Source organism: Felis catus, chromosome A2 (genome assembly GCF_018350175.1).
Source record: "Felis catus isolate Fca126 chromosome A2, F.catus_Fca126_mat1.0, whole genome shotgun sequence".
Lineage (NCBI taxonomy): Eukaryota > Metazoa > Chordata > Mammalia > Carnivora > Felidae > Felis > Felis catus.
In genome coordinates, this window is record NC_058369.1 from 31,936,831 (window position 1) to 31,962,545 (window position 25,715).

Below are 25,715 nucleotides of genomic sequence, written 5' to 3' on the forward strand. Positions count from 1 at the left end.
TCTGCTCTACCAGAGTCACATACCGTCTACACGCCTGCCAAGAAGGTCTTCAGATATCATCTCCATCACAAAACTGCCTTAAAGCAGACGCAAACATAACGTAGGTTCCCTTTAACTTTCTCGTATCCTTATTTCCTGTCACTGGACCAAGGGGCCAGGAAAGGACCTGACTCACTCAGCCACTTATTCATCATACCGACTATGTACTGAGCACCTACGATGTGCCCGGCACTGTGCTGGGCCCTGGGAGAACGCAGTGACAAACCGGCCAATGTGGGTCCCACCCTCCTAGAGCTTACAGACTTGGGACAAAGGGGCGTGTGGTGGGAGGAGTGTTTGGAAAAGGTGACATTTAAACTGAGAGCTAGAGTCGAGAGGAGGAGCACCCAGTGCCAGGAGAGACGAGAAGGAACATTCCAGGCAGAGCAAACAAGGACTAAGGAGAGACTGGACAAAGTCAAGTGTGGGCGAGGAGGAAAACGAGCGCCTTACCCACCAATGGGAGCGTCAATTGAAAGAAACATCTTCAGGAAAACAACATCGTCCTTATCTACCAAAGTCCCCCGGGGAGCACACCCGTGACCCGGCAAGGCCACTCCTGGGTACCTGCTTCAGGGGAAGCTCTTGCACATTTATCCCAAAGAACAACTGCAGAAGGAAGCAAAATACTATCAGGGAGACAGACGTGGGGCAAAACTCCTAAGCAAAGCAAAGAGATGATAAACTCCTAATTCAGGAGAACGGTTGCCTCTCGGTGGAAGGGGTGAGGGGAGAGGATGGAATCAGAAAAGATAGTGACAAGGTTCTTTTTCCTAAAGCCAGGTGGCACATTCACGGGCACCCGCTGGGCTGCTATTGTTTAAGCCTTATACATATTTTATCAGTATGTTTGTATCTGCTCAATATTTCATAAGAACTACTGCTTCGTATCTGAGTGCTGTGTGGAAAATCGATTAGTGGGGTGAAAAGGTGGATGTGGGGGAGAGCTGCTGGGGGCAAGGGCAGCCGCTGAGACAAGAACAGTGGTCGGCAGGGGAGTGGGGATACGGCGGAGACAGAAGACAAGGCTTCCAGGTACATTCAACCTGCGATTTTCAAACTGGGTTCAAGGTTGAATTTATAAAACATTTCTGGAGGGTGTGATGGGGAAACAGGAGCCAAAGGGGCTTCCTTCGCGTATTTGCTCAATCCCTTGATGTTTACAAATGTGTCAACCGAGACCCAGAGATGAGATGAAGTAAAATTAGAGGCAGAAGAGAAGTGCCGAAATCATGATTTCCCAGCCCACTGCCTCCTCCCACCCAACCTTGGGGCAGAATGTGAACTTCCATTACGATGAACCGAACATTCAGTACTGTCCGGTGGGCATGATCAGTGGCTGACTGCTGGCAGTATATCCGCCCTTGTCTTACTGCAGAGACTCTAAGAGGAGGAAAATACTCAGTAGCTCCTATCTCAGTCCAGTGACGTTAAATCCCGTGTAGCGGTTTTGCAAAACCTTGAGGTTGGCAAATCAAAGTAATGAAGACAAATGGCATTCCAGTTGAGTATGCTTTAGCACCATAAAAAAGAAGTTTTTAATTGGCATTCCAAAAAGTTTGTTGAACTTAAATGCTTAGCCATTGGAAATCAGTCTTCTACCCTCACACACACAGATAGACACATCTTCAAAAGCCAACTTTTTTCCCTTCTGGAAATATGTATCTAAATGAAATGTGTATACCCTTTGATTCAGTGATTCCACTTCTATAAATGTATCCAATAGGTATTTTCATGTCTAAAGGCAACGATGATCCACAGATAAGAATGTCTGCTAAAGGAACGTTCACAATAACCAGACATTTTTAAACACCCTTAATGATCATCAGGGGAGAACTGATAAAAATAAATCATGGTACATCTATACAACGGGGCTTTTTAAGTCTTTTTTTCTTTTTAAACATTATTTATGTATACTGATACTAAAAGCTCTCCAAGATCTATTGTTGAATGACAAAGAGGAAGTAGTTATGGTATGCCACCATCTGTGTTAAAAAGCAAAAGTTATGTACACATACACACATGTATATTCATAAGGACATATCCATAAAATATATGCATATATATATATATGCGCATCAAGGAAGGACATCCAACTAATTCAAAATATATAATTTTGATACAATTATTGCTGTATTTCATGGCATGTGAGGCCACAGTAGGCACATAATAAATTCTTTTTTTTTTAAGTTATTTTGAGAGAGAGAGAGAGAGAGAGAGAGAGAGCGAGCATACATGCGCACACAAGTAAGGGAAGGGCAGAGAGAGAGGGAGAGAGAGAATTCCACATAAGGTTCCACCCTGTCAACGCAGAGCCCAACACGGGGCTCAGTCCCACGAACCGCAAGATCATGACCTGAGCCTAAATCAAAAGTCCGAAGCTTAACCAACTGAGCCACCCAGGCACCCAAACCAATTTTCTAGAGTGAATAAATTCCCTGTATGCTTTTACTTCCCAATGTGTTTTATAAATCAAACTTGACCCCAAAATGTCATCCCATTTTTTCTCACGTTTTTATTACCAATTTAACACTCTTCCCAGGTAATTTGGAGAAGCTGGTCAGGAACGTCCGTCAAAAAGGCAATTCCAGCTTAAAGCCTTGCACACGAAACGATCCTGCAATAGAGGCAACAAGGCAGACTTTCCAGCAAGCAAAGTTTTTGAATGGTGATTATTGAATTAAGAGGTTAAAAAGGCACATGCCGTTTTCTGTTCACACAAAGGCGGTAAGGTTTCACAGTAGCACTGTGGCATACTTCTCCACGTATGTAATGTGAACCCAGGCTCTCTGCCTAGTCTGCTGGTAAAATGATAGGGGCTATCAAAGGGATTAATCGTATCCCTTCATTCTATACCCTTTAATCCTAAAATAAGCAGTTCTAAATGCATACCAAGATGGAATATGCACTTTTTCAGAGGGTGAAATCAGTGCTATACGAGGACATTCCTGAAACGTTCCAGGTTATTCCTCGATAGATAATGGCGCAGAGTCACAGAGACGTTGAACTATGGGGGAAGGAAATACTCTCGCTTTAGTACTTATTATAACCATGTGTAATTGAATTTACTCTAGTAACTTATGAAACCTGAAGGTTTCAGATGAAGTCATCTCTACCTCAGAACAATGTATTCTGGAATAGCACACCTGCCCTTAGCAAGCACTCCCAAAATTAAAACCACGATTTTGGATCCTCCATCACTGAGAACACAGTGCATATCCTATTGCTAGAAATGATAGCTCTTAATCCTTCGAAAGTAGTCTAAACTAATTTTTGATCCTTGGGCAGTAGCTAAGATATTAGAACCTTTTATCCAACATGACCAACATCTGTAGTCCAACCAGGTGGCACGAAGTTAGGCTGTGGTTGACTAAAATCGACAACAGTAATGGCCTAAACAAGATAAAAACTAATTTCTCTGGCACGTAAATACGGCATGGAGTTATGTGATCCAAGGCTATGATGGTGCCTCTATGGGCACCAGGAACCCAGGTAATGCCTGTCTTGTTCTGTTTCCCTCAACACGGGCTTCCACGTCATGGTCCAATTTAACTGCTTGAGCTCTAACGGTCACATCCACATTCCAGCGGGCAGGGAGCAGGGATACATGCCTTCCCTTGAAAGGTATACCTCCCACAAGTTGCACTTACTATTTAACTTCTAAGCCTTTGAATAGAACTTAGTCAAATGGCAACCCCTAGGAGGGAGGAGGGCTGGGAAATACTGTCTTAACACTCAGGCTCTACGTCAGACAATATCTTAAAGGTTTCATCTCCAGGGGTCACCTGAGTGGCTCAGTCGGTTAAGCATGTGACTTCAGCTTGGGTCATGATCTCACGGTTCCTGAGTTCAAGCCCCCCATTGGGCTCTGTGCTGACAGAGCTTAGAGCCTGGAGCCTGCTTTGGATCGTGTATCTCCCTCTCTCTCTGCTCCTCCCCTGGTCACACACTCTTTCTCAAAAATAAACACACATAAAGAAAAATTTTTTAAAAGTTTATATCTCTAAGGAAGAAGGTGATGGATGTAGGGACAACCAGCAGCATCTATCACGTTGAGAAATCGCAAAATAATGATATATACATATCTTCATTTTTTTTCTTGAAATACATAGCCATACATTCAATTTATAGGGAGAAAGGAGATTTTGAATATGGGTTTACCAGAGTTACATATCAAACAAACCTATAATGCATCTTCTTCAAATTCCCGTTTGGTTATTTTTAGAGCCATGGCACAACTTAAAGATGTCCAAAAAAAAAAAATCCATGTCCTTTTACCATTTCTGCCTCATTCCGTCTTTCAGAATCATTTTTCCCAAAACTTAATTCAACCGGGTTGTTTTTAGTATTCATCATTGGGTCATTTCCAAGCATTCAGCTTCATTTTCATAGAAATAACAACTCATTTCTGTTTACATCCATATTTCATAGACTTATGAAGTTAGCATATGTATCTACAGTCCCAAGTGTAACACGCATGAATAGATTTAAGAACAAACACATTCACTCCTGGTAATATACAACTCTACACCATATCTACAGGGATCAGAGTTTGGTTTGGTTTATCCAGCAAGGGGACTGAGCAAAGAACTCCTCTTCAATTTCTTCTTGCCAAAATCTCCTCAGTTGGCCATTTCAGCAGGAAAGCCTAGTAACGCTGTCACCGTGGGTTAACGGTGGCGGGGCCCTTCCTGATTCTATCATCTATGTGCCTCAATCTCAACGTGAGGGAAACTGAGATCCATAGAATGTCAGCGAGTTTCCAAGTATCAGAGGTATACGCGGCACTTCCCCAAGGCACCTGCTGCTTGCAACACTTTGCATTACTTCTCACTGGGTGAGAATGCCACTGGCTTTGGGGCAGGGAGACCCTCACTGCGACGGCCCAGTCTCTCAGGCTGCACAATGTTGAACATCCCCGTGTCCAAACCACTAAGTGCCAGTGGCAGCCGTTCCAAGGTACTGCGACAAGAAAACAGAAAGGCAGCCCTGGGTGGCCAGATGTCCACATTTCCTAGACGTAGATGTGAATTTTTGCTGTAGTTTTATAGTCATGGTTTTCCTGGCATCTCTTGGAGCCCACGATCACAGCTACGGATCTTGCTTACACCCATGGACAATGCCAAATCCTAAGGAATCTTAAGAGGTCTTTTTATCTTCTCGACAGACGTGAACAAAGCTTAGCTCAAAACACAGGCGTATGCATACTATTTTAATAATTCCTAGGGAAACAGATGCTGTAGTTCATGGAACACAAACTTCGCCATTCTACACAAATCTATTTTCTAACACCTATTTATACTGGACTCACAAATAAACAGAGACATGAGAAATGCTAACGCCATTAAGAAACAAAATACTTTCTCACACGTCTGCCTAATGACATCCTCTGTCCAACTTTCTATGGAGTCATGTCATGTTTTTCTACTTAGAGTGGTTTTGTATTTTGAAAAGTTAGATCTCTGTATATCACGCACTACAAATAATTTTCTCAATTCGTCTTTTGACGATTTTTAAGTTATTCATGTGAAAGTCATCTTCCTTTATGACTTCTGGGTTCCCTGTCACCCATTCGTTTAGTCAATAAATTCTAACGGGATTTTTGCCACACATAACCAGGTATTCTTCTGGGTGCTGGGGAATGGAAAGACATGGAAAAAAAGATCCTTATGGCGTTGAAATCTTGTGTAGACTATAATAATTCTAGAGCAGATCAAAATCCAGACAGTCCAATGAAAACGTAACACAATGGCAGGTAGTGGCAAGCGCTCTGTGAAAACCTAAGAGCAGCCTGGAAAAGGGAAGGGATGACACAATATTCGGGATGGCCAGGGAATGCTGCTCCAAGGAAATGCTGGAAGAGTGGCCCAGAGGGAAGCCAAGAAACAAATCGTGTGGACATCTGGGGGAGGTCCCAGCATGGGCAAACATCTTGGGGTGGAGGTATGCCTACTGTGTTCGGGGACCAGAAAGGCGGCCAGTGTGGCGACAGGGTATAGAGTGGGGGACAGAAAAAGAGAAATTATTTGAATTCAGGTATGCCTTTTACTTTCCAAATCTGTAAAAGCTTTCACCCACAAGAAAATTCAATTTTGTTTTCAATTTAAGTTTTGGATCTCTTTTAATTCTAGACGGAAAGCTGCCTGTCCTAGCACAGTTTATTAAATCTTTCCCCCACTACTTTTACAGGTCACCTCTACTGCACACCACGGTGCACAAAGGCTTGGGTCTGGTTTTGGAGGTGTCCTGGCTGGCCTCAAGGACCCATTCCTATTCCAGCAACACACTATTTCATTTCTGTAGCCTTACAATCAATTTCACCACCTCACAGGGCTAGAACCTCATTCATCTTTAGTCATCTTCACAGACACAGACCTTGGCCGGTTCTACTTTGCAGCTGATGAAAGAGCTTGAAAAGTACTTTATTACATTCCATGGCCTCTACGTGACAGGGAGGAGGAGGAGGAGGCCAAGAATATATTATTGCTTAAGTGGGGGGTAGGGACTCTTTTTCCAATCTAAACTCCTGACCCTCAACATCAACACCAATCACTTAGCAGTAATCTAAACTACTTCGTGTGAAGAAAGCTCAGAGACTCCTAATGTGGACAAGTTATTTAAATTATGTTTACCTGTTCTTCCCCAATGCGATAGTAAGTCCTGGAGGGCTGGGCTGTAGTGGTTCGCCAACTATCTTCTCTGGACCATCAGCAGTAGTAAGTAGCACCTAATTTACTAGATGTAAGTTCTAAGCACCGACAGAGAGCTAATCAATGGGAAACTCTGGGCGGGAAGGGGACACCCCCACCACTGCTTAGAATCTCCAAGATCACTCTGGAGCCAGGCAAAGAATATGGTGCTCAAAGCCCATTCCACAGTCAGAGTCATAAGATCTAACGTTGGTTTCAATACTAACTAGCTGTGGGACCTCGGGGAAGTAACTTCAACACGCAGCACCCGGGTCTTCTCACGAAACTACTGTGGATCACGGTGTCTATCTCATAAAGGGTTTAAAGAATTATATGTAAGGATATAAGACATGTGCTTAGAACAGGATATCCATCGCACTGTGTAAATGGTCAATTGATGGCTCATGTGATACTGATAATTGGAAAAATCAGAATTTGCTTTCATTTTATTTCAGCTCATTTATTCTGAAAAGCCTAGATCCATTCACGCTGAATTTAACAGAACAGAAATAAGGGAGTAGGGACATGCAATTAATGTTCTACTTTTTCTGGTTGTGTTTACAGAGGAGTGGGAGGAGCTGGGGAGTGGAGTAACTTACTCCTGGCAGGACTTTGTGGAGATGGGATCTATTTCCGAGATTATAAAGGTTTTTCTTTGCTAAGGGAGCCCATCTTTTCCCCCTTTGAAAGAGAATCAATTAAATAACCTAGACATTAATTGAAAGCCCCGGGGCCAAGAGTTCTTCCCACAAATAACCCATCCACACACGATCAGTTCATTTCTTGTACATCTCCCTGGCAAAGCCCAACAAAAGCTACAACAAGATGGATGAACTTCATAGGGTGACCTGGGGGTCAACTGATTCAGACTGCTGAATTAATCAATATGGGCAGCAAATTCCATTCACTGATAGCTGTTTGTACAATCCCTGCCTGTTGCAAGCATTTAACCGCGCCTAGAAAAGACAAAAGGGGTACTCAAAAGGGGTATTCCCTACAAAGGTGCCCCAAAGTCAACACCCAGCCCTCCAGCACTACTGTACTTTTCCAGATAACACATTTAGAAAGCCCTAGCCGGGTGCACTGCTGAAGAATACAAAATAGTATCTGCTTTACTACCATGATTATTATTATCATAATGGGTTGAACAGTGGTTCCCCAATAGATACATCCACTTAACATCTCTAAATTTGATTTTATTTTGGAAAGGGGTCTTTGCAGATGTAACTACGTTAAGGACCTTGAGATGCGATCATCCGGGATGAGGGTGGTCCCAAATCCAATGACAAGGCCTTATAAGAAGGGAAAGGGACACAGACATAAACGGAAACGCCACCTGATGATAGAAGCAGAGATGGCAGGGACATCTCTAAGCCAAAAATGCCACGGACTGCCAAGAGCCACAGGAAGCTAAGACAGATGCATGGAGTGGATTTTCCCTCAGAGCCTTCAGAGAGAAGCAACAGTCCTGACATCTTGTTCTTGAACTTCTAGCCTTCAGAACTGTAAAAGAATATGTTCTGTTCCTTGAAGCCACCTAGTTTGTATTAATGTGTTTTGGCAGCTGGAGCAAACTAATACCATTATGTAAAACTCTACATAAAAAACCCACTACAAGGAAATCACACCCTCATGCTACCAGTATCATCCAACAGTTTGATCGGAATTACTTGAAAAATAAGAAATAAACCTGCCTTAAAATGCTGATGTCACCAGGATTTTGAAAGTTAAAGAACAAAATTTTCCAAAATCCCTCACAGGTGGATACATCTAGTAAGCCGTCCCACCTCCCAGAACCCAGGGAAACCCATTTACGTGTCCTTCCCTTTGAATTCAGATAATCCCAGACCCAAGAGGACAGAGACATTCCTGTCCTCTATTGCCTCCAAATCTGGGGCTTCACAAAGATGAAAGGAAACTGCCACTGTAACTTGCAAACAACTCAGTAAGTCACTGGAGAAGCTCTGAAGGCCAAGTTATCGAGGATGCAAATGACAGGAGTGTGCTCCTGGGTGCCTGACTGTGGAAGAAAAGACTTTGAGAAATTATATTATCAGAGTAATTTCATAGTGTCGTTGAAGAAAGAAAGCACCTGCATTCTTATAATAAGCCCCCAGGAGGCCTAATTCCTCAGCACTCAACTTGGAGGACCCGGTCTGGATGTTACCCGTATTCATAATGAGCCAGTTTTTAAGAATTGTGAAAGCAATTTCTGCATCCCCAAGTAATTTACCAAACATGAAATCAAATAAGGCTCTCATTAAATGCCTCCCAGCCGTCAAATGTGCTTGCTATCTGTTTTGCATCGTGGTGTCATGATCTGTAAAACGCTGGGGACCGTAAGCTCCAAAGCACAGGTCCAAAATCTGGAGATCGTGTTTATTTTTAGCTTGTGGACTTCAAGCTGGCTGCAGAGGGGATGCTCTGTAATCTCTCTCTCGACCTCTCCTGTGGAGGTCTCCTCTGGGAAACATGCAAATGACATTCTGCAGACCCCTGCCTTTCACAAGCGCCCCAGACCGCCCAACTGAACAGCAAAGCTGCCAACAAGCTGAGTGGAGCCCCCTTCAGTGTATGCAGATCTGATGGGGGAACTGCAAGAAGCCAATCTCTCACCCTTCAGACACCCTAGTAAGTTCAAGAGCACACCCCTTGATTTTATAAGAGTTTCACCTTTAAGACTGGATCCACAAATAAACCAACGAGCCCAGCGCTCTTCAGACATTTTGTTCAGGGTAGACAACAGTCTGACCTCCTCCCCAGACCACTGAGAATAGGAGTGCTTTCCCCAAGGTATAGTTTGATATTTAGACAAGAGTCAAAATGCCTGAGCTGAACACCCTCTCTCAGTTGTAGACCTTGCGATCTTGACCCCACTACTTACTGCCCAGGTGGCCTAGGGCATGTTACCTAACCTCCTTCAGTCTCACCTATTTACCAAGTGGCAGATAAAATACGTGCCTCAGAAAATTGTTCTAAGGGGGCCATGGGCCACTGCACGAAAGAAGCCAATCACAGAGCAGACCCTCAACAGTGTGGGCTCCTTCCAAAGAGCATCTCCCAGACAGAGAAAATTTTGCTACTTAGGCAACCTGCTCAGCGCATTTACCCCTGCCAAGGGGCGACTTTATTCCATTCTGCCATTCTTACCAGCCTTCCAGTCGTGCATAATGGCCCACTTGCTTCTCGAAATTAGTAGCACAAAATGAGAGATCTAAAGCAACCAGTCAGCGATGTCAATGAGTGAGGCAGGCCAGGTGTAACACAAGAGAGACTGGTGGGGACTGCAGAAAAGTGAAACACATGTGTTCCCACCAGAAAGGAAGGGAGGAATATGAGCCCAGAACTGTCAGAAAGTCTCACTGTTCCAGAGAAAAACCCAAATCTGATTTCTTACACAAAATGTCAAAAGTTGGCAACTCCCGCAAATTTTAAAGCTGGTACCATGTCAACAAAATACAGGTACAGGCCAGATTGTATCTCGGGAGTTTCCAGGGTAGGATCTTGGGTTCAAACATTGTATAAATATCCTTGTTTCTCACGCCTTACAAAAGGGAGCTTCTGCATAATGATCATACAGGTCAAAGTGTCTCCTGTGGCACACCAGAAGCCACAAAAACGGACACTTCTTAAGCAGGCTTGAGTTACAAGGATTAAGCATTTCCTTGACGATGAACGGTTTTCATCTTGGACATGAATTTTCATGGTGCAGTTGGTGGGCGCGAGGCACAAAAAAGGCCCCTCTCTACATACTGACCCCGGGAGCAAAATTTAAATGTTATCTTCGTGTGACGGTTTGCAAGTTGTTTTAACAAACATCCTATGAACACCTCATTTAAGCAAACAGATGGAGAGGGTATAGGACCCCATTTTACTCAACTCCATTTCATCTGAAGTGTGTATGTCTCCAGCTAAGTGTGCGATGAGCAATGTGAATCTGCTATTCCTTCCGGAATTCTCATTCCTTTTGAACCTGAACTCCCACGTGGTCGGTGGCGGTGGGGTGCGTGTGTCTGTGTGTGTGAAGGGGACTCCACCTCTTGTGACAGAAGTTCTTAAAACGGGAATCATCACGCATGATATTTAATGATCACGCGTCACATTTAACAAACGAAGCACGCGGTTCATGGTGGGGGAAGTGACTTATTCTCGGTCACTGAATCTCCGATTTCCAGGGCCATGAACCCACACCTTCTTGCTCCTTATCCAATCCTGTTTCTGCTCCTCTTTCTTTCAACCACAAACATGTGGAGCCCATGTTAAATACCACACACAATGAGGCACGTTACGTGCTTTACCCCATGCAATCCTCATGACAATTTCATCAAGACAACCTTGTAAGAGTACGTGATATTATCCCATTTTTCAGATGAGAAAACCAAGAAAGGCTCCAGAAAGGTTAAGTCACATTTTCAAGGATTCTTAGCTAGTAAAAGGCGGAACCAAGATTATAATTCCAGCCAAATGTCATCAAAGCCTATCCCTTGAACCACTCAGCTATAGTGCTCCCAAAGAAGCCCTTATAAGCTTCACAGAAGTTTTTATGACACTATCTCAAAGTACACGTTTCTCCCCAGAGATCACCCCCTACGGCCCTCCCATACACAAGGCAGGTAGAATCCCTTTGATCTCAAAATGCTCAATGATGTGGGACTCATTCCCTTGAGGGAATGCTCTCTCTGTCCATAGGAAACTCCCTCTGGGGTAGTCATTAATGGCAGAGATAAAGGATAACCTTCCAGTTTTTTGAACCGACAGACCACAAAATAACACATTTATGAGGTCCCCACCTCCCTCCCCTTCATCCCACTGACCTTAACCAACACAAGCTTCAGGATGAATGACAACCTTTCAATAGAACGTGAGTACCACCTTCAGGATTAAAGACAAATGAGATTTATTTTGAAAAACCAAATGACTGACACCAACGCTCTGTGTTTCCTCACTATCCATCGGGTACAAATTGTCACTCAGGGTGATTAAACACGGATTAATTACAAGGTTGCTGTGCAAGCTGAGATGTTTCAAAGTTTCAGCCCAAAGAACACATAAATATACGCAAATTTTTTCAACGGCAGGGGTGGAACTTGGCACCAGCCATTTGGAGGACAGTTTGATAAGAGCTCCACACAACTATGTTGAAGCAGAAGAAAAGTTATTATCATATAGTATATAATCAGGAACGATGGAAAAACAACCAAAGCAGCCTTGGACAGAAAAGTTTTAATTCAGTGATAACCCATACCCTGGATTCTAAGAGCTAAGAAATGTATTCGATCTTTGCGCTCTTTATATAATGACACGCAAAGATGTCCCCAAAAATATTTATTATGAACAAAAGGTATGCTATAAAAGACCATAGAGAATGTATATTCTCTGTAAAATCTTATTAACACATAATAATTTGAACGAATCTGAGAAAATAAAAAGCAAGCCATAAGCAATAGTCTCTAGCTGTGGGGTCAGCAAACTTTCTGAACAGGGCCAGGTAGCAAACACTTTCGGTTTCCTGGACCACGAGGACCACCTCAACTACTCCATTCTGCTATTGCAAAGGCCACCAGAGAGGATACTAAACGAATGGGCATGGCTGTGTTCCACTGAAACTCTATTTATGGACTTAAAATTGTAATTTCATATAATTTTTATGTGCCACAAAATGTTATTCTTTTTTTCCCCCCAACCACTTGAAACTATGAAAACTATTCTTAGAGAGCAGGCTATACAAAAAACAGGCAGCAGCCTGATTTTGTCCCACTGGCTGTAGTTCGCTGACCCCTGATCTCAAAAGTCAATTAAAGGTCTTCTCTGTGCTATGTAAGTTTTATATGTGTACATGTGTGCGAGAGTGTGATTTAAAAAAAAAAAAAACTTTATAACAACCATGCCTTATTTTGAAATGAGAGACAATAATAATATCTCGGGATAAACTAATAGGTTTCCTCAAGAGAAAAATCCTACTAAGGTGTTTCAGTTTCCAACAAGCATGCCATCAAATGCCAATAACATAAGGTGAGCCAAACAGCAAGGTTCTGGGCTAAGTATCCTTCCCTGCTTTGAAGATTCCAGGCAAAAGTCTTGGGTGCAAACACACATACAAACACACACACGATCGCCTTTTTTCCCTCTTTTCTTGGCACATCAACTGACCAAGACAGCATATTTTTCCTCCCCAAGCAAAATAATCAGTGGGAACCCATTTCTTAGCCAAATTACAATCCACTAAAGGAAACCAGGCCCGCGTCTCCCCAGATCACCACCCTAATCATCAATCAACACAATTGCCAGGGTAACTAAGATGCTTTTCAAGGCAGTCTTGGCTGACCCAGTGAGCACCGCCTCTGGGGCGGCTGCATGGGGCCAAAGTATCCTGCCTGGAGAGGCCGCCGGTTGTCCAGAGACAAACCGCTCTGCATAATTAAAACCACCTCACAACGCTACCAAGGCTCTGGGCTTTCCACATCAGCTGCTCATGAAAGTGCAGCTCCAGGAGGCTTGTTCCGAAAGCCCGCCTTTTAATGCTCAGGTCGAATCTACATTTATCAGCAAAGCTGAAACGTTAAAGGGATTACAAGGAGCTTAGAATCCACTGGCGGTTCATTGATCTGGTCTTGCAAGCCTCATCTCCACGTGCCCTTTAGAAATGGCTTTGGTCTATTCCCTGGTTCTCTGGTTGTCTTTGATTTCTGCACCAATCTCATCCAGGGTGGAGGGGAAGTTTCCTCTAGCCCTGATTCGGAAAGGTTCTCAGATGCCTTTCTTCTAAAACCCAGAGAAGCTGCTTGCATATTCCCCTAGACAGGGGTAGAGGCCAGTGATTGGCAAACATTTTCCATCAAGGGCCAGACAGTTAATGCTTTTTGGCTTTGAAGGCCATACGATCTGTTACAAATATTGAACTCTACCACTGTATCAAGAAAACAGCCATAGACAGTCCGTGAACAGATAGATGTGTGTAAGTTTGTTCAGAGAGCTATTTATGGGCACTCAAGTCTGACTTGCATATCATTTTTCCTATGTCATGAAATAGCCTTCATTTTTTTTCCAACCATTAAAAAATGTGAAAACCACGTATGTCTTACGAGCCATACAAAACAGGTGAAGGGTCAGATCGGCCGGCAGGACTTACTTTCCAACCCCTGGTGGAGACCACTGCTCTTCAAAGTGTGGTCCTTGGACCAACAGTGTCAGCATCACCTGGGAGCTTGTGAGAAATGCAGAACCTTAGGCCCAGGCCTCCAGCCTGTTCAGTCAGAATCTGCATTTGAATAAGATGCCTTGGGAATTCACATGCAAGCCAAGTCTGAAAAGTCCTGGTCCGGACACAGAATTCTGCAGACAAACAAGGTTGGAATACCATCGACTTGCTGGCTGTAGGACCTGGGGCAAATTGTTTAACCCTGAAACTCAAGTTTCCTTATCGATTAAAACAGGTATAAATATTTGCACCGTCTCCTAGGATTGCCATAAGTCCGAGACAAGAAGGATGTAAAAACACTGGCCTGGCGCTGTCCATGCTTTTAAAACCATAGCTACTATTACAGACGCTTACTGGTTTTTTTTAAATAACCTTTTTTGTTTTGAGAGACGAGAATGCTCATTCAGGATTTACAAACTCCAATCACTTCCAGTACCTGACGGGTCACCTAAATACTTGAAGAGATCCTTGACGGCAACAAGAATGTCAGAGATCATGGCAAGCCAAGGTCACGTCCATCTAAAGAGAGAGCACTCATATGCTACCAGGGAGCAAAGCAGGCTCCTTGCTATCACATTTTTGCATTTTCAAAGAGAAGCTGGAAGCCTGGATTCTAATGTTATAAAAAGGCCTCTTAACACACCGTGCAAACCAAAGAAAATCCACCTGCAGGCTGGATGTGACCGGAGAGCCCTCTGCCTTTCAAAAGAGAGGTGACAAGAGGCGGTGAGTCACAAGAAAATGAATCTGGGTTTTCAAGCTAAATCCCAACTCATTCTCCATAGCCAGGAGACCTGGGACAGATTATGTAACAACTCTGAGCCTCAGTTTCTCAATCTACCTCGCAGGGTCTGGTGAGGACGAACCAGAAATGGATGTAGTGCGTGGAGGTCTGGACATCCTTGTTATTGCTGACGGCTCTGGCATTATCATTACTATTTTTATTCATCAGTGCCTGGGCATTCACAGGGCAAATCTTCACTGTAAAAACGGCTATTTTTCTCTCCCTGCTCAAAGTGGTTGCAAACAAGCAAGCCCAATTAACCCCCACTGAGAACGCTGTCTCATAGTGCACGAAGAGCTTAGTTATTAATGATTTTGTTCTGCTCACAGTCCATGAAGATGCCTTAATCTCCCTCTTAATGAAAATTTCCTCTGAGCCCCAGCCGCCGTGGGGCTTGCCCTCGGCTGCCTTGACGTGCTGCTTCTTTGTGGCAAGGTCACCTGCAGGGAAGGGTGCCTACCTCTCCCCAGCTGCCCCAGATCAGGTGGAGGAGAGCACTCTGCTTGCCAATTGTGAGCCCTCTGTTCCCCAAGACACAAAAATCCACTTAGGGTTTTCTTCTTGAGAAATTCTACAAATCCCCACAGTCGCCCCCTGCAGGTATGGGTGATGATACAAATGGGGAGAGAGTATAGTAACTCAGGAAAACCTCCATGAACTAGAAGAGACTTCCAGAGGACCTTAGGCATCTTTATTCACACAGAGAGAGCCCTGAAGTACAGAGATGTGGCATACGCAGCACTAAGTGGTTTTTTTAAATATTTTATTTTATTCTTTTTTTTAATGTTTGAGAGAGAGAGAGAGAGAGAGAGAGAGAGAGAGAGAGACAGAGCACCAGTGGGGAAGGGGAAGAGAGAGAGACACAAAATCCAAAACAGGTTCCAGGCTGTCAGCACAAAGCCCCACCCGGGGTTCGAACTCACAAACCGAAAGATCATAACCTGAGGCTAGGTAAGACACTTAGCCAACTGAGCCACCCAAGCACTCCCCCAGGGCTAAGGGTTTTAACTCAGCATTTCTCTATCCTTAACCTGCACATGAATCAGCTGGGGATCTATTGAAGTTCCCACTGAGATTTGCTAAGTCTAGGACAGGGCCTGGGATTTTGCATTTCTAACAAGCTCCCAGGAGATGGTGATACAGCTGGCTCCTGCCCCAGGTCTGAATCAACAGGGTCGTCGTCCTCCTCCTCCTTCCCTTGTTTCATTTAGGTCTCTGCTCAAATGTCACCTCACAAAGTGCCTTCCCCACCACCTTCTCTAAAATGTAATTATTTGTTGAATGAGGGCAGGAATCCAGTCTGCTGTGTTCTCTGCTGTATCCCCAGCACGACCAGAGTGCGGGACACAAAGCAGGAACTCAAATATTTGCTCAGCAGAGAGAGCCCATGTTGACAGTGGACGGAAATGAGACTCAGGGAGCCTAAGTCATTTGCCCAAGGTCACACAGCTGGTCCGAGCCAGAGCAGGACAGCAGGCCAGCTCCGTCTGGACTTCAAAGCCTTAGCGCCCTCCACCACACCAGAGGAGGAAGCAAACCTTGTTGACAACAGGCTTCCTCCCTAGAACGTTCGTGCCTTTGTGCTGGATGCAGCGACGCGATTCTGTTCCACTTCTGGGGGAATGCCTGCTGGGGGACAGTGGATTGGAGGGGACCTGTGTAGAAGCAGAGATGCCAGCAAAGAGGCCGAGTAGTAATACTTAGGGTGCCTTGGTCCTCTGGGGTAAAGGAAATCCTCTCTCCTGGGGTTAGACCACAGGGAGCCTTTCGGCCTCTGTCAGGCCAGCTTTGGGCTCCTTCCCAGGCACAACTCTCTCTCCCAGCGCCTCACAGCCTCCCCCCGCCAGAGGAGCAGAAAGCGAGCACGCTGGGGGTTCCCAGCTGCCAAAAAAGAACACTGCGCTGTAACCCAGAAATGGCTGTCCCTCTTCTCCAAAAGGTCACCCGAAAGTATGCCCATGGGGGAAAAGGAGGGGGCGAAAGCAAGGAGCTGCTTCCTTTCCAGCAATGGTTGGAAATACCATAAAAAACCCCATTCATGGAGCCAAAGTGAAGCCTTTCTGCTGCCGAGGGGGGCGGGGAACGACTTCTTCACTCACGAAAATCCATCTCGGCCTAATGAAAGGGTCTCTTTCCAAAAGAAAGGCTCCACAATGGGCTGAAAATACAACACTTGTTCCCCCGTCACAAAATCAGCTGGATTCAAAGGGCTGAAGGTTCTCCAAGAAGCTGTGGTCGTCAGAGTCTAAAGTGACCCGGACACCCAGCAGACTCAAATGGGCAAGCTACGCTTCCTTCCCTGAGGAAGTTCAAAATAATTAACAAACAGAGCTAACAGTCACTGTGTGCCTGATACCGGGCAATGTATTTTCAGCATCTCACTTCGTCCTTACAAAAACGCCGTGAGTTAAGTACATTGATTCCCAGCTGATGGTTAGGGAAACCGAGACCCAAGGAGGGTGACAGGCTTACTGGAGGTCAGAGGTCATACAGAAAGGAGGCACGCTAGGCCACACCCCCACACTGACCTACTACCCAACAGGCCCCTGGTCAGGTGACCCAAAGGCTCCAGAGTAGGGGAGGAGCTGGGAAGCACTCTGCTGTTCATCACTCTGCCTCGCCCCCCACCCCCCACCAGTTAGAGCACAAGATAGATCAGACAGGAAGAGGCCCTTAGTCCTGCCATAATGGATTTGGTTTACCAAAGAAGGTTCCTATACCTATTCCACATATCACCCATGTTCACATTTGGGACACACAAGGGGCCAACTATTTGGGCCATAGCACTGGCACTGATGGATGCCTAGGGCTGCCCATTACATATTTATAAGGTCGCCTAGCCGTGCCTCTGACACAGACGTTATTAAATGCTTGGGAGCCATAAGGGCTCCGCTCAGTGCCCTGAAACAAAGGCAAAGAGGCTGCCAGACCCATCTGAGGCAGGAACAAAAGCATTTAATTTCTGAAGGAGCCGGCTGGGAGTTTCCTCCTAACTGGGTGCCCAGCACGCGTTACCGTTTGGGAGACAGTAGAGAATCCTGCACAGAGGGGTAACATAAAATCAAAGCAGACCTTTCCTCCCCTGTGTCCAGAGACGGCCTTCATCAAAGGGCCCTACGAGTGGTGGAGAAAGGGGAAAGATGTACTCATCAAAGGGAGAACGTGTGAGGATGTCAGAGAATAGTCTCCTGTCACGCGTTTCCTTTCTCATGAAGTTGCCAAGAAGGATCCACCTCTTCTCTTGACATCATCAAACTGGGAGCCTGCAAGCCTGCACCCCAACTTTTCCCAACCAGAGCCCGAGCAGCCAGATGCACTGGGAGGGCACCCAGATCCCGCATCTCCCAAACATAATCATTCCAATCCAGGCTGGGGCTGCCTGGAAGTCAACATTCACGGTACATTAATAAGAAACATCTGGCCACCGAAGAGGGTTGACACAGCGCAGGCGGGCAGTAGTGGATTTGTGGGTGGGACCCAGAGTTACAGGGGCCGAATTAAAAACACAACTGGCAAACACCAGCTGTCCTCGACACGATGCACTGTGGCCCTTGGAGTCATTGCCAAGTTGCACTGTTTGGGGCTCAGCAACTTAGATACACAGAGTATGGGTAGGAGGGACAGAAAACTCTCCCATCAGGGAAATGCAGCCTGAGCCCAGCTCTCCCGCATCCCCCAGTGTCTGGCCACCACTTCCACCTTGGATATTTGGAGCAGATGTAGCCCCACTCTTAAAGGAACAGGCTTTGCATTCTTTCCATGTGACTTACAAGTGAGATTTACAAAAGGAGATAAATATATGTATGTATGTACACACGCATATATGCATGTTTCCTCCCCCGAAGTGCTAAGTCTTTAGGAATCGGATAAAAGGCATCCTACCTCCATTTATGCAAGGCGAACCCGGGGCACTGGTCACCACAGGCGTTACATGGCTGGCCTCTCTCTATCCGCCCCAGTCCAGTCAACTTCAAAACAAAAAGACAACACAACCATATTTCCACCATGGGGGCTCTCTCCAAAGCCCCAATGGCATCCCAGGCAGAATGACCTGCCCCTCCCACCCCACCTTATCAGATTTGACTCCAAAGTCCCTCTCCGTTGTGGGGGACTTGGGGCGGGGCGCTGCCGGTGCCCAAGGGTGGTCTCTCGTGTGGGGAAGGGTGTGAGGACCCAGGCGGGCTACCTCTTGCGTGGCCACCAAGCCACCGAGAAATGGCCATGGCTGGAGCTTTGTCTCCCCCAGACACCATGGTCATGGGTTTCTAAGAAACAAAAGCAAGACCTTTCTGTTCCCCAGAGTCCCGGAGAAGCTACCATCGCGCTTTCGCCTAGGGCGAGGCTGCTGGTCCTGGGAAGGGGGCAGCACAGGACACCCCAAAAGACAGCCCAAAGTCAAGTCCGCGGCTAGAGCTCCAAGAGGCTAGACGGTGGAGCTCTACAACTGGGATTCCGATCTGCCTTAAGAGGCGAGGGAGGGGGCTTTCCGGGGCACCCCTACACTGTGACACACAGGGCCACGGCTCCCGGTCTCGCGCTCGCCCAGACTGGGGGGTCCGGACTTAACCCTTTCCGCGCCTTCGAGCGCTCCCGCGCGCCCCGGACGCGCCCCCGCGCTTGGGGCCGGCTTACCTGGGGCCACAGGTGCGCGGCCGCCGGGCGGAGGGAGGCTGGGCAGGGGCGCTGGAGGAGGCCCGGGGGGACCCGGAGATCGGCCCCGCTCAGGTGGGGGACACTCACCGAGCGGCTGGAGAGTCTTTTCCGGGAGCTCCGGCTGAACATGGCCGGGCGCCTCCTGCACGCAGCGCCGTCCGTCGGTCCGTCCGCACCGCGGCCGGGAGGGCGGGTCGCCTGGGCGGGCACGCTCCGCGGCCGGTGGCCTGGCTGTCTCCGCCTCGCAGCCCCCGGCTCGCTCCGGAGCGCACGCCTCCCCCTCCTCCCTCGCCTGTGCCTCTCGCGCACCCGCCCGCAGGTCCCTCCCTCTCTCCCGGCATCCCCCCGCCTCCCCGGGTTCGCCCCGCGGTCCACGGGCTCTTCCCATCCCTCCCCCGCACCGGCTGCGCCTACTTTCTCCCTTCCCCTGCTTCCCCGCCGGCCCGCGGTGGCTAACTCTGGTCCCGCACCTGGGCCCGCCCACAAAAGCTCTTCCGTCGCCCAAGCCTGAGTTAGGGCAGGGACCACCTGAAGCCCCCCCCCCTCCTCCCCCGCCCCTGTTGCTTTGGCCGGGGATAGCGGGTGGAGGTGGAGGGAGGGGGGGCGTAGGTTTTTTAAATGAAGGTGTAATTCGCCCTTTTCAGTGTTGACAAATCCACACGGACCTGTAAGGGCCAGCACAATCGAGTCATAGAGCAGTCCCATCATCCTCGCAAATGGACTATTTTAAAAGTTTGTGACATGCATGGAATCTAGACGCTAAGTGCTGGGTAGATGGAGGAGGAGGGGGAGGAGGAGGGGGAGGAGGACATATGCCCCTAACTAATTGCACAGCGCCTGGAGTATACCAGATGCTTATTAAGTAACTGTTGAATCATGGCAGGCGAGCTTTGACGCTCCCCCTCCCCCCACCACGTGCCCATTCTTTTCCCACCAACTTAGCTGGTGATCTTCCCAAATTGACTGGGATTCTGTCTCCTTATCAATAAAAAGAAACAAATAGATGTAACAGGAGTCCTAGTCTCACGGCGTTGTTGAGGGAGATGAGGGGCGGGGGCAGATGCCGTTGTTACATACATTATAACAGCACAAACTATGGGCTCATTAACGATTAGCTGTCAAAAAAAAAAAAAAGGTTGCAAGTCTGAGAGGTACAGGCCATGGTGTCCACTTACCACTGATGTTTCAGCATGAATATGGCCTCCCCTGAGGGAACTTCCGCCACCCCTATTGTAACCTCTCCCACGCACTCCCTCATACCACGTGTAGCATAGGCCGAAAGGGTCTTGTTTATTTATTTGCTGGGACCCACACTTGTTCACCTCAGTACTCATCCCCCAAACTCAAAAGAATAGGGTGACCCAGCTTGGATACTCGCTGTGCATCAGTGTTGGCTAATGATCCTCAAAGCCCAGAGAGTAAGGCTTGAGTTGAATTCCAGGCAAGAACCAGGGTGAGGTGAGGGCCATGAGGACCGAAATCCACAGGGGGTGGGGGTGGGGGTGGGGTAACAAACTCAGCAATTGAGATGGACAATATTTTTCGGCAATATTTTACTTCTTAATTTTTGTTTTAATGTTTATTTTTGAGGGAGAGACAGAGTGCGAGCCAGGGAGGGGCAGAGAGGGAGACAAAATCCAAAGCTTGCTCCAGGCTCTGAGCTGTCAGCACAGAGCCCGATGCGGGGCTTGAACCCGCGAACCATGAGATCATGACCTGAGCTGAAGTCGGACACTGAACCGACTGAGCCACCCAGGCACCCCTAGGCAATATTTTAAAGAATCCGAATTGATGCCAAAAAAAAAAAAAAAAAAGTCCATGATGAACAGAACGTCAACATTATAAATAAAGACCAGATCCTACCCCACACTCATACGTCCCTGCCTCACTCACCTCACCATAATCCTAGCTCTGAGAAAAATGCTCCAATGTTTAGCGACCGAAAAGGTAGACTCTTTTATATTGCTTTCATCTATTTACCCAACACCCTCCAACACCAGTAGCTGGTATACTTGCAGAGAGTAAATGCCATGGCTCATTCCTCTCTTTATTTGCTCAGGCCTAGCATAGGCTCCGGCTCATTTCAGATGCTTGACAAATGTTTGTTACATGACTAGATAGAAGGCAGTCGCTTTGGTAGAGGTGGGGGGCAGGGGTGGTGGCAGGTTGTAATCAAACCGGTGCAGGAGTCTCAGCTGGCCTTCTCAGCAGGGCTACTGCAGACCCTGCCCTGCCCCGCACTGCACATGGCCTTATAATTGGCACATGTGGGTGGGGAGGACCATGTTCTCACTGTGCAGAGTGCCTACTTATATTTTAATTATGAAAATTTCTAGCAAAGGTCAGAAACGAAACCAGTGCATTACACGTGTCTCACAGATGGAAGAAATGTATCCTGAGGAAGCAGCACCATCTTCAAATTCCCTGGAAGGCAGCACGAGGGGCAAGGGGCGATAGTCCTGCCCCGTGTCTTACTTCTGGATAGACGCGGCTGGTGAAGGATGTGACAATAATAATGCTCTTGGGGAAAATCGTTGGAGTGATCTGGGCATTTAGCTTTTGTTTCTCGGTTAAAGAAGAGATGCCAAGAAGACGTAAGTGGTCTCCACGTAATGTCCGATCAAGCCACGTGCATGAGGCCCCCTTCCACGTCCCAAATAGAGCAACGAGTGTTGCCCCGACACCTGCCATAAAAAACACCCCTGAAACTAATGTAACATTGCATGTTAATTATACTTCAATTTAAGAAAAGCAGTAAAACTAAAAACTTTTTTTTTATATTTATTTACTTTGATAGAGACAGAGACCGTTCAAGTGGGGGAGGGGCAGAGAGAGGGGAGAGAGAGAATCCCCAAGCAGGCTCTGTGCTGCCAGTGCAGAGCCCGATGCAGGGCTCGAACCCACGAGCCATGAGATCATGACCTGAACCGAAACCAAGAGTCAGACGCTTTGACCGACTGAGCCACCCAGACACCACCCCCCCAAATCACCCCCCTCCTGGAATGAGTCCCCCTTGGTTTATCATCTCAGAACAGGAGCTTGTTTTCCATGGGCTTTTTTACACCTAAGGCTCCTGTTTGGGAAGCAGTATTTTACAGCTCTAGTCAACAACCACTTTATCTTGGTTAGGAAGATAAAGCTTAGTAACCCGGGAAGGAAAACTCATTCTCACTGTCAGCTATAGGTGAACAGCAGACAATTTTATTTTACTTTATATTGCTGCATTTACTCTTCACAGACCTCTTTGATGTGTGTTCTTTCGTCATCTCTCAAGGCAGTGCAGGTACTGATGGAACTTGGAAGAATCTTCATACATGATCATTGACATGGGAAGACACCCTTCCTATTACACGAAGTGGGAACACAAAACCAGTATAGGCTGTTTGGCTTTAATCTGTTTTAAAATATGCATCAAGAAACTGGAAAGAAACACACAGAATACGTGTCTTTCTTTTTGCCTTTTAAATGTATTTCCTATAATGAACATGTGTTCATTTGATAACCAGAAATGTAAAATTATTTATCTGAATGGAAAATTGTTGCCTGAGGTCTTCTAACATCAAATCTGGAGCAGGCGTGGCAAGAAGCTGTTTGTCTCTTGGTATAAACATGCCTGTCGTCTATATTTCGGCTTTTCTGTTTTTTCTTATATGAAATCTGTGACTGTTAAGCCTCTGACTCCCTGTTCCCACACACCTGCAGGAAACCTTACGGATGTGTCTGCACAGTGCTTTTTAAAATAGGGAATAAGAACACAGTATCTCAGCACAGCCTCGCCCAGGTGCACAGTTCTGTCTGTTAGCTACTGGAAATCATGCCGAGAGTTGCAAAGGGGTAAAAATCTCCCGGAAGATCAGCCACCACTTAGAGTCTCCATGATAGCATCCCCCTACTCTGAAGTCTACAGAGAGTATTTTGAAAAAGTGTACAAAGCCATGGGTGGTGAGGGAGTTGGCAGGGGTGACCAGAGAGATGAGTCTCTCTCAGCAGGGGGATTGTAAAGGGTTTTCTCTTTCCTCCCAACCAACTCTTCTACAGTCTACAAATTTTCTTGTATGAGCATGATGCCGACATACATAAGCAGAAAAAAATTAAATCTTTCAGGACAGAACTCGAATAAAGAGTGTCGGTGGGCTAAGTATTTCATAGGGCATTAAGTCATCCTAAATTTATAAATAGATTCTAATATATGTAAAGCAAAAATATTTGAAATGATAAAATGTACTACGCTAAGAACCATACATCGTTCTCTTTGAAAATCCTTAGAATTCTGCAGAGCCACTGGTCCAACTCATCCCAAAAGTTAAATTGCAAAGAAACCATGTTCGTGGTTCGTGGTTCGTGGATAGTCATGACAGTGGTCTTTCTAAGAGGAAAAAGAAAAGTCACAAATGATCTAAATACTTAACATTAAAGGGTCTGTTAAATAATCAATGGTGCATCTTCTAATAGAATTTTATTCAGACATTAAAAAGTGATGTAGAATATAGGGCAATTTGTATGAATATTGTTCCATTTGGAAAGCTGGCTACAAAACAGCAATATGCGTTTGTAGTTGCAAAAGATTTTTGGTACCCCTTATGCTTTCAAAACTACACTCACTTTTGAAAACTGCAAAGTCTTGGGGCGCCTGGGTGGCGCAGTCGGTTAAGCGCCCGACTTCAGCCAGGTCACGATCTCGCGGTCCGTGAGTTCGGGCCCCGCGTCGGGCTCTGGGCTGATGGCTCAGAGCCTGGAGCCTGCTTCCGATTCTGTGTCTCCCTCTCTCTCTGCCCCTCCCCCGTTCATGCTCTGTCTCTCTCTGTCCCAAAAATAAATAAACGTTGAAAAAAAAAAAAAAAAGAAAACTGCAAAGTCTAGAGATGGGCTGCCTGGGTGGCTCAGTCAGTTATGCATCTGACTCTTGACTTTGGCTCAGGTCATAATCTCACGGTTTGTGAGTTCAAACCCCGCATCAGGATCCCTGTTGGAGGGTGCAGAGCCTGCTTGGGATTCTCTGTCCCCATCCCTCTCTGCCCCTCCCCTATTTGTGTGCGCACTCACTCTCTGTCTCTCTCAAAATAAATAAACTTAAAAAAAAAAAAAAAGTCCAGAGGCTACAACAAAAAATATTACAGACTGTAATCAATTATTTGGGGGGTTGGATTTCAAGTGGTTTAATAGTTTAGCTTTTGCTCATCTAATTTTTATAAAATAAACAGATTTGTTGTGTAAAAAAGGTAAAATATATCAAATATATAAATAATTCTTTGACTTTTTAAAGTTCTAGAATGGTAGGTAGTCCTAAGTGGTAGAAATAGATGATTTTTGTTACCTATCTTTTCTCCATTTCTGCAAGAAGCATGTATTGTTTTGCATTAAGAAATGCTTCCAAACTTGAAAACATAATGGGCTTTAAATAGGCATAAATAGTTGTCATATATGACAAATACTACTATTCTTTTGGAAGGAGAAATTTCAGGTTTTATTTCTTTCCAATTTTCTATGCTGTTTTCCCCTATGACATATATGTCTGTTGTAACAGAAAAATATGTTTTCTCTTCTGTTACTGCCTTCAACCATGCACTTGAGGGCTTTATAATACTGTGCTCCTGGTCGTCCCAGTACGGCTATAAAAACACAAAGATGGAAAATTGACTTTTTAATAATTCCTTATACTAATGTCGCAGCCTACTGTTTCCAAAATACATTCTTAAGTAACATGCTGGAACCCTGAGACTCACAGGAAGGTCAGAGGAAGAAACAAATATTCACTGAGGTGATGTGATTTACCTGGTACCTTGTGCTGTTGAGAGGTGGTTCCAGAAGAAATGAAGCCCAGCTTCCTTGTGCCAGGTTTTCATGATCGTTTATTGCCTTTGGTGGATAGCTTTCTATTCAAGTGCTTTCTCTTTCTCTCCCCCTCTCCCTCCCTCCCCCGCCTTTCACACACACACACACACACACACACACACACACACACAAGGGTTCGGATTCTTCATGTACCCTGGGGTGGGAGCTGGTTGCATCCAAGGGGCACCTTTTAATTTACCTGAAAGTATGTTTGAAGGACCACCATGGGTCTGAGGGAACAGCGTGTTTGGGAAGGTGAGTGAACATCCTTCTCCCTTGACTGCCTTTGTTTCCCCAGATTTCCCAGCATCTCTTCCCCCCAGCTTGCCCTTCAAGGATGCCCCTTCCCTTCAGCTCTCAACTTGGTGTTGTTTCGTTTTCTTGCAGGGCCTTCTGTGAAATAAATAGATACTATGAAAAGAAAAGAGAGCCTCCTGGCACCGATTTCCCCCACTTGACCTAGCCTATGCCTGAGAAACACTGTGCCAACAAGATCTGACACAGGGAGCGGATACTTCTC

The 25,715-nt window shown here is 46.0% G+C and overlaps 1 protein-coding gene across 2 annotated transcripts in view; it reads right to left on the reverse strand.

The window, feature by feature from the left end:
* PRICKLE2 (prickle planar cell polarity protein 2) overlaps positions 1-19,656 on the reverse strand; it is a 329,432-nt gene extending 309,776 nt beyond the window's left edge. The window contains exons 1-2 of one of the 2 annotated variants that reach the window (XM_019823948.3): positions 19,451-19,656; positions 18,593-18,678 (exon numbers count right to left, since the gene is read on the reverse strand). In XM_019823948.3, the coding sequence (XP_019679507.1) occupies positions 18,593-18,678; positions 19,451-19,492 (128 nt within the window). In that variant the 5' untranslated portion in view covers positions 19,493-19,656. Of the gene's footprint in view, positions 1-18,592; positions 18,679-19,342 lie in introns of both variants that reach the window. The other variant, XM_045051819.1, reaches the window with a different exon arrangement.
* Positions 19,657-25,715: the final 6,059 nt, after the last annotated feature.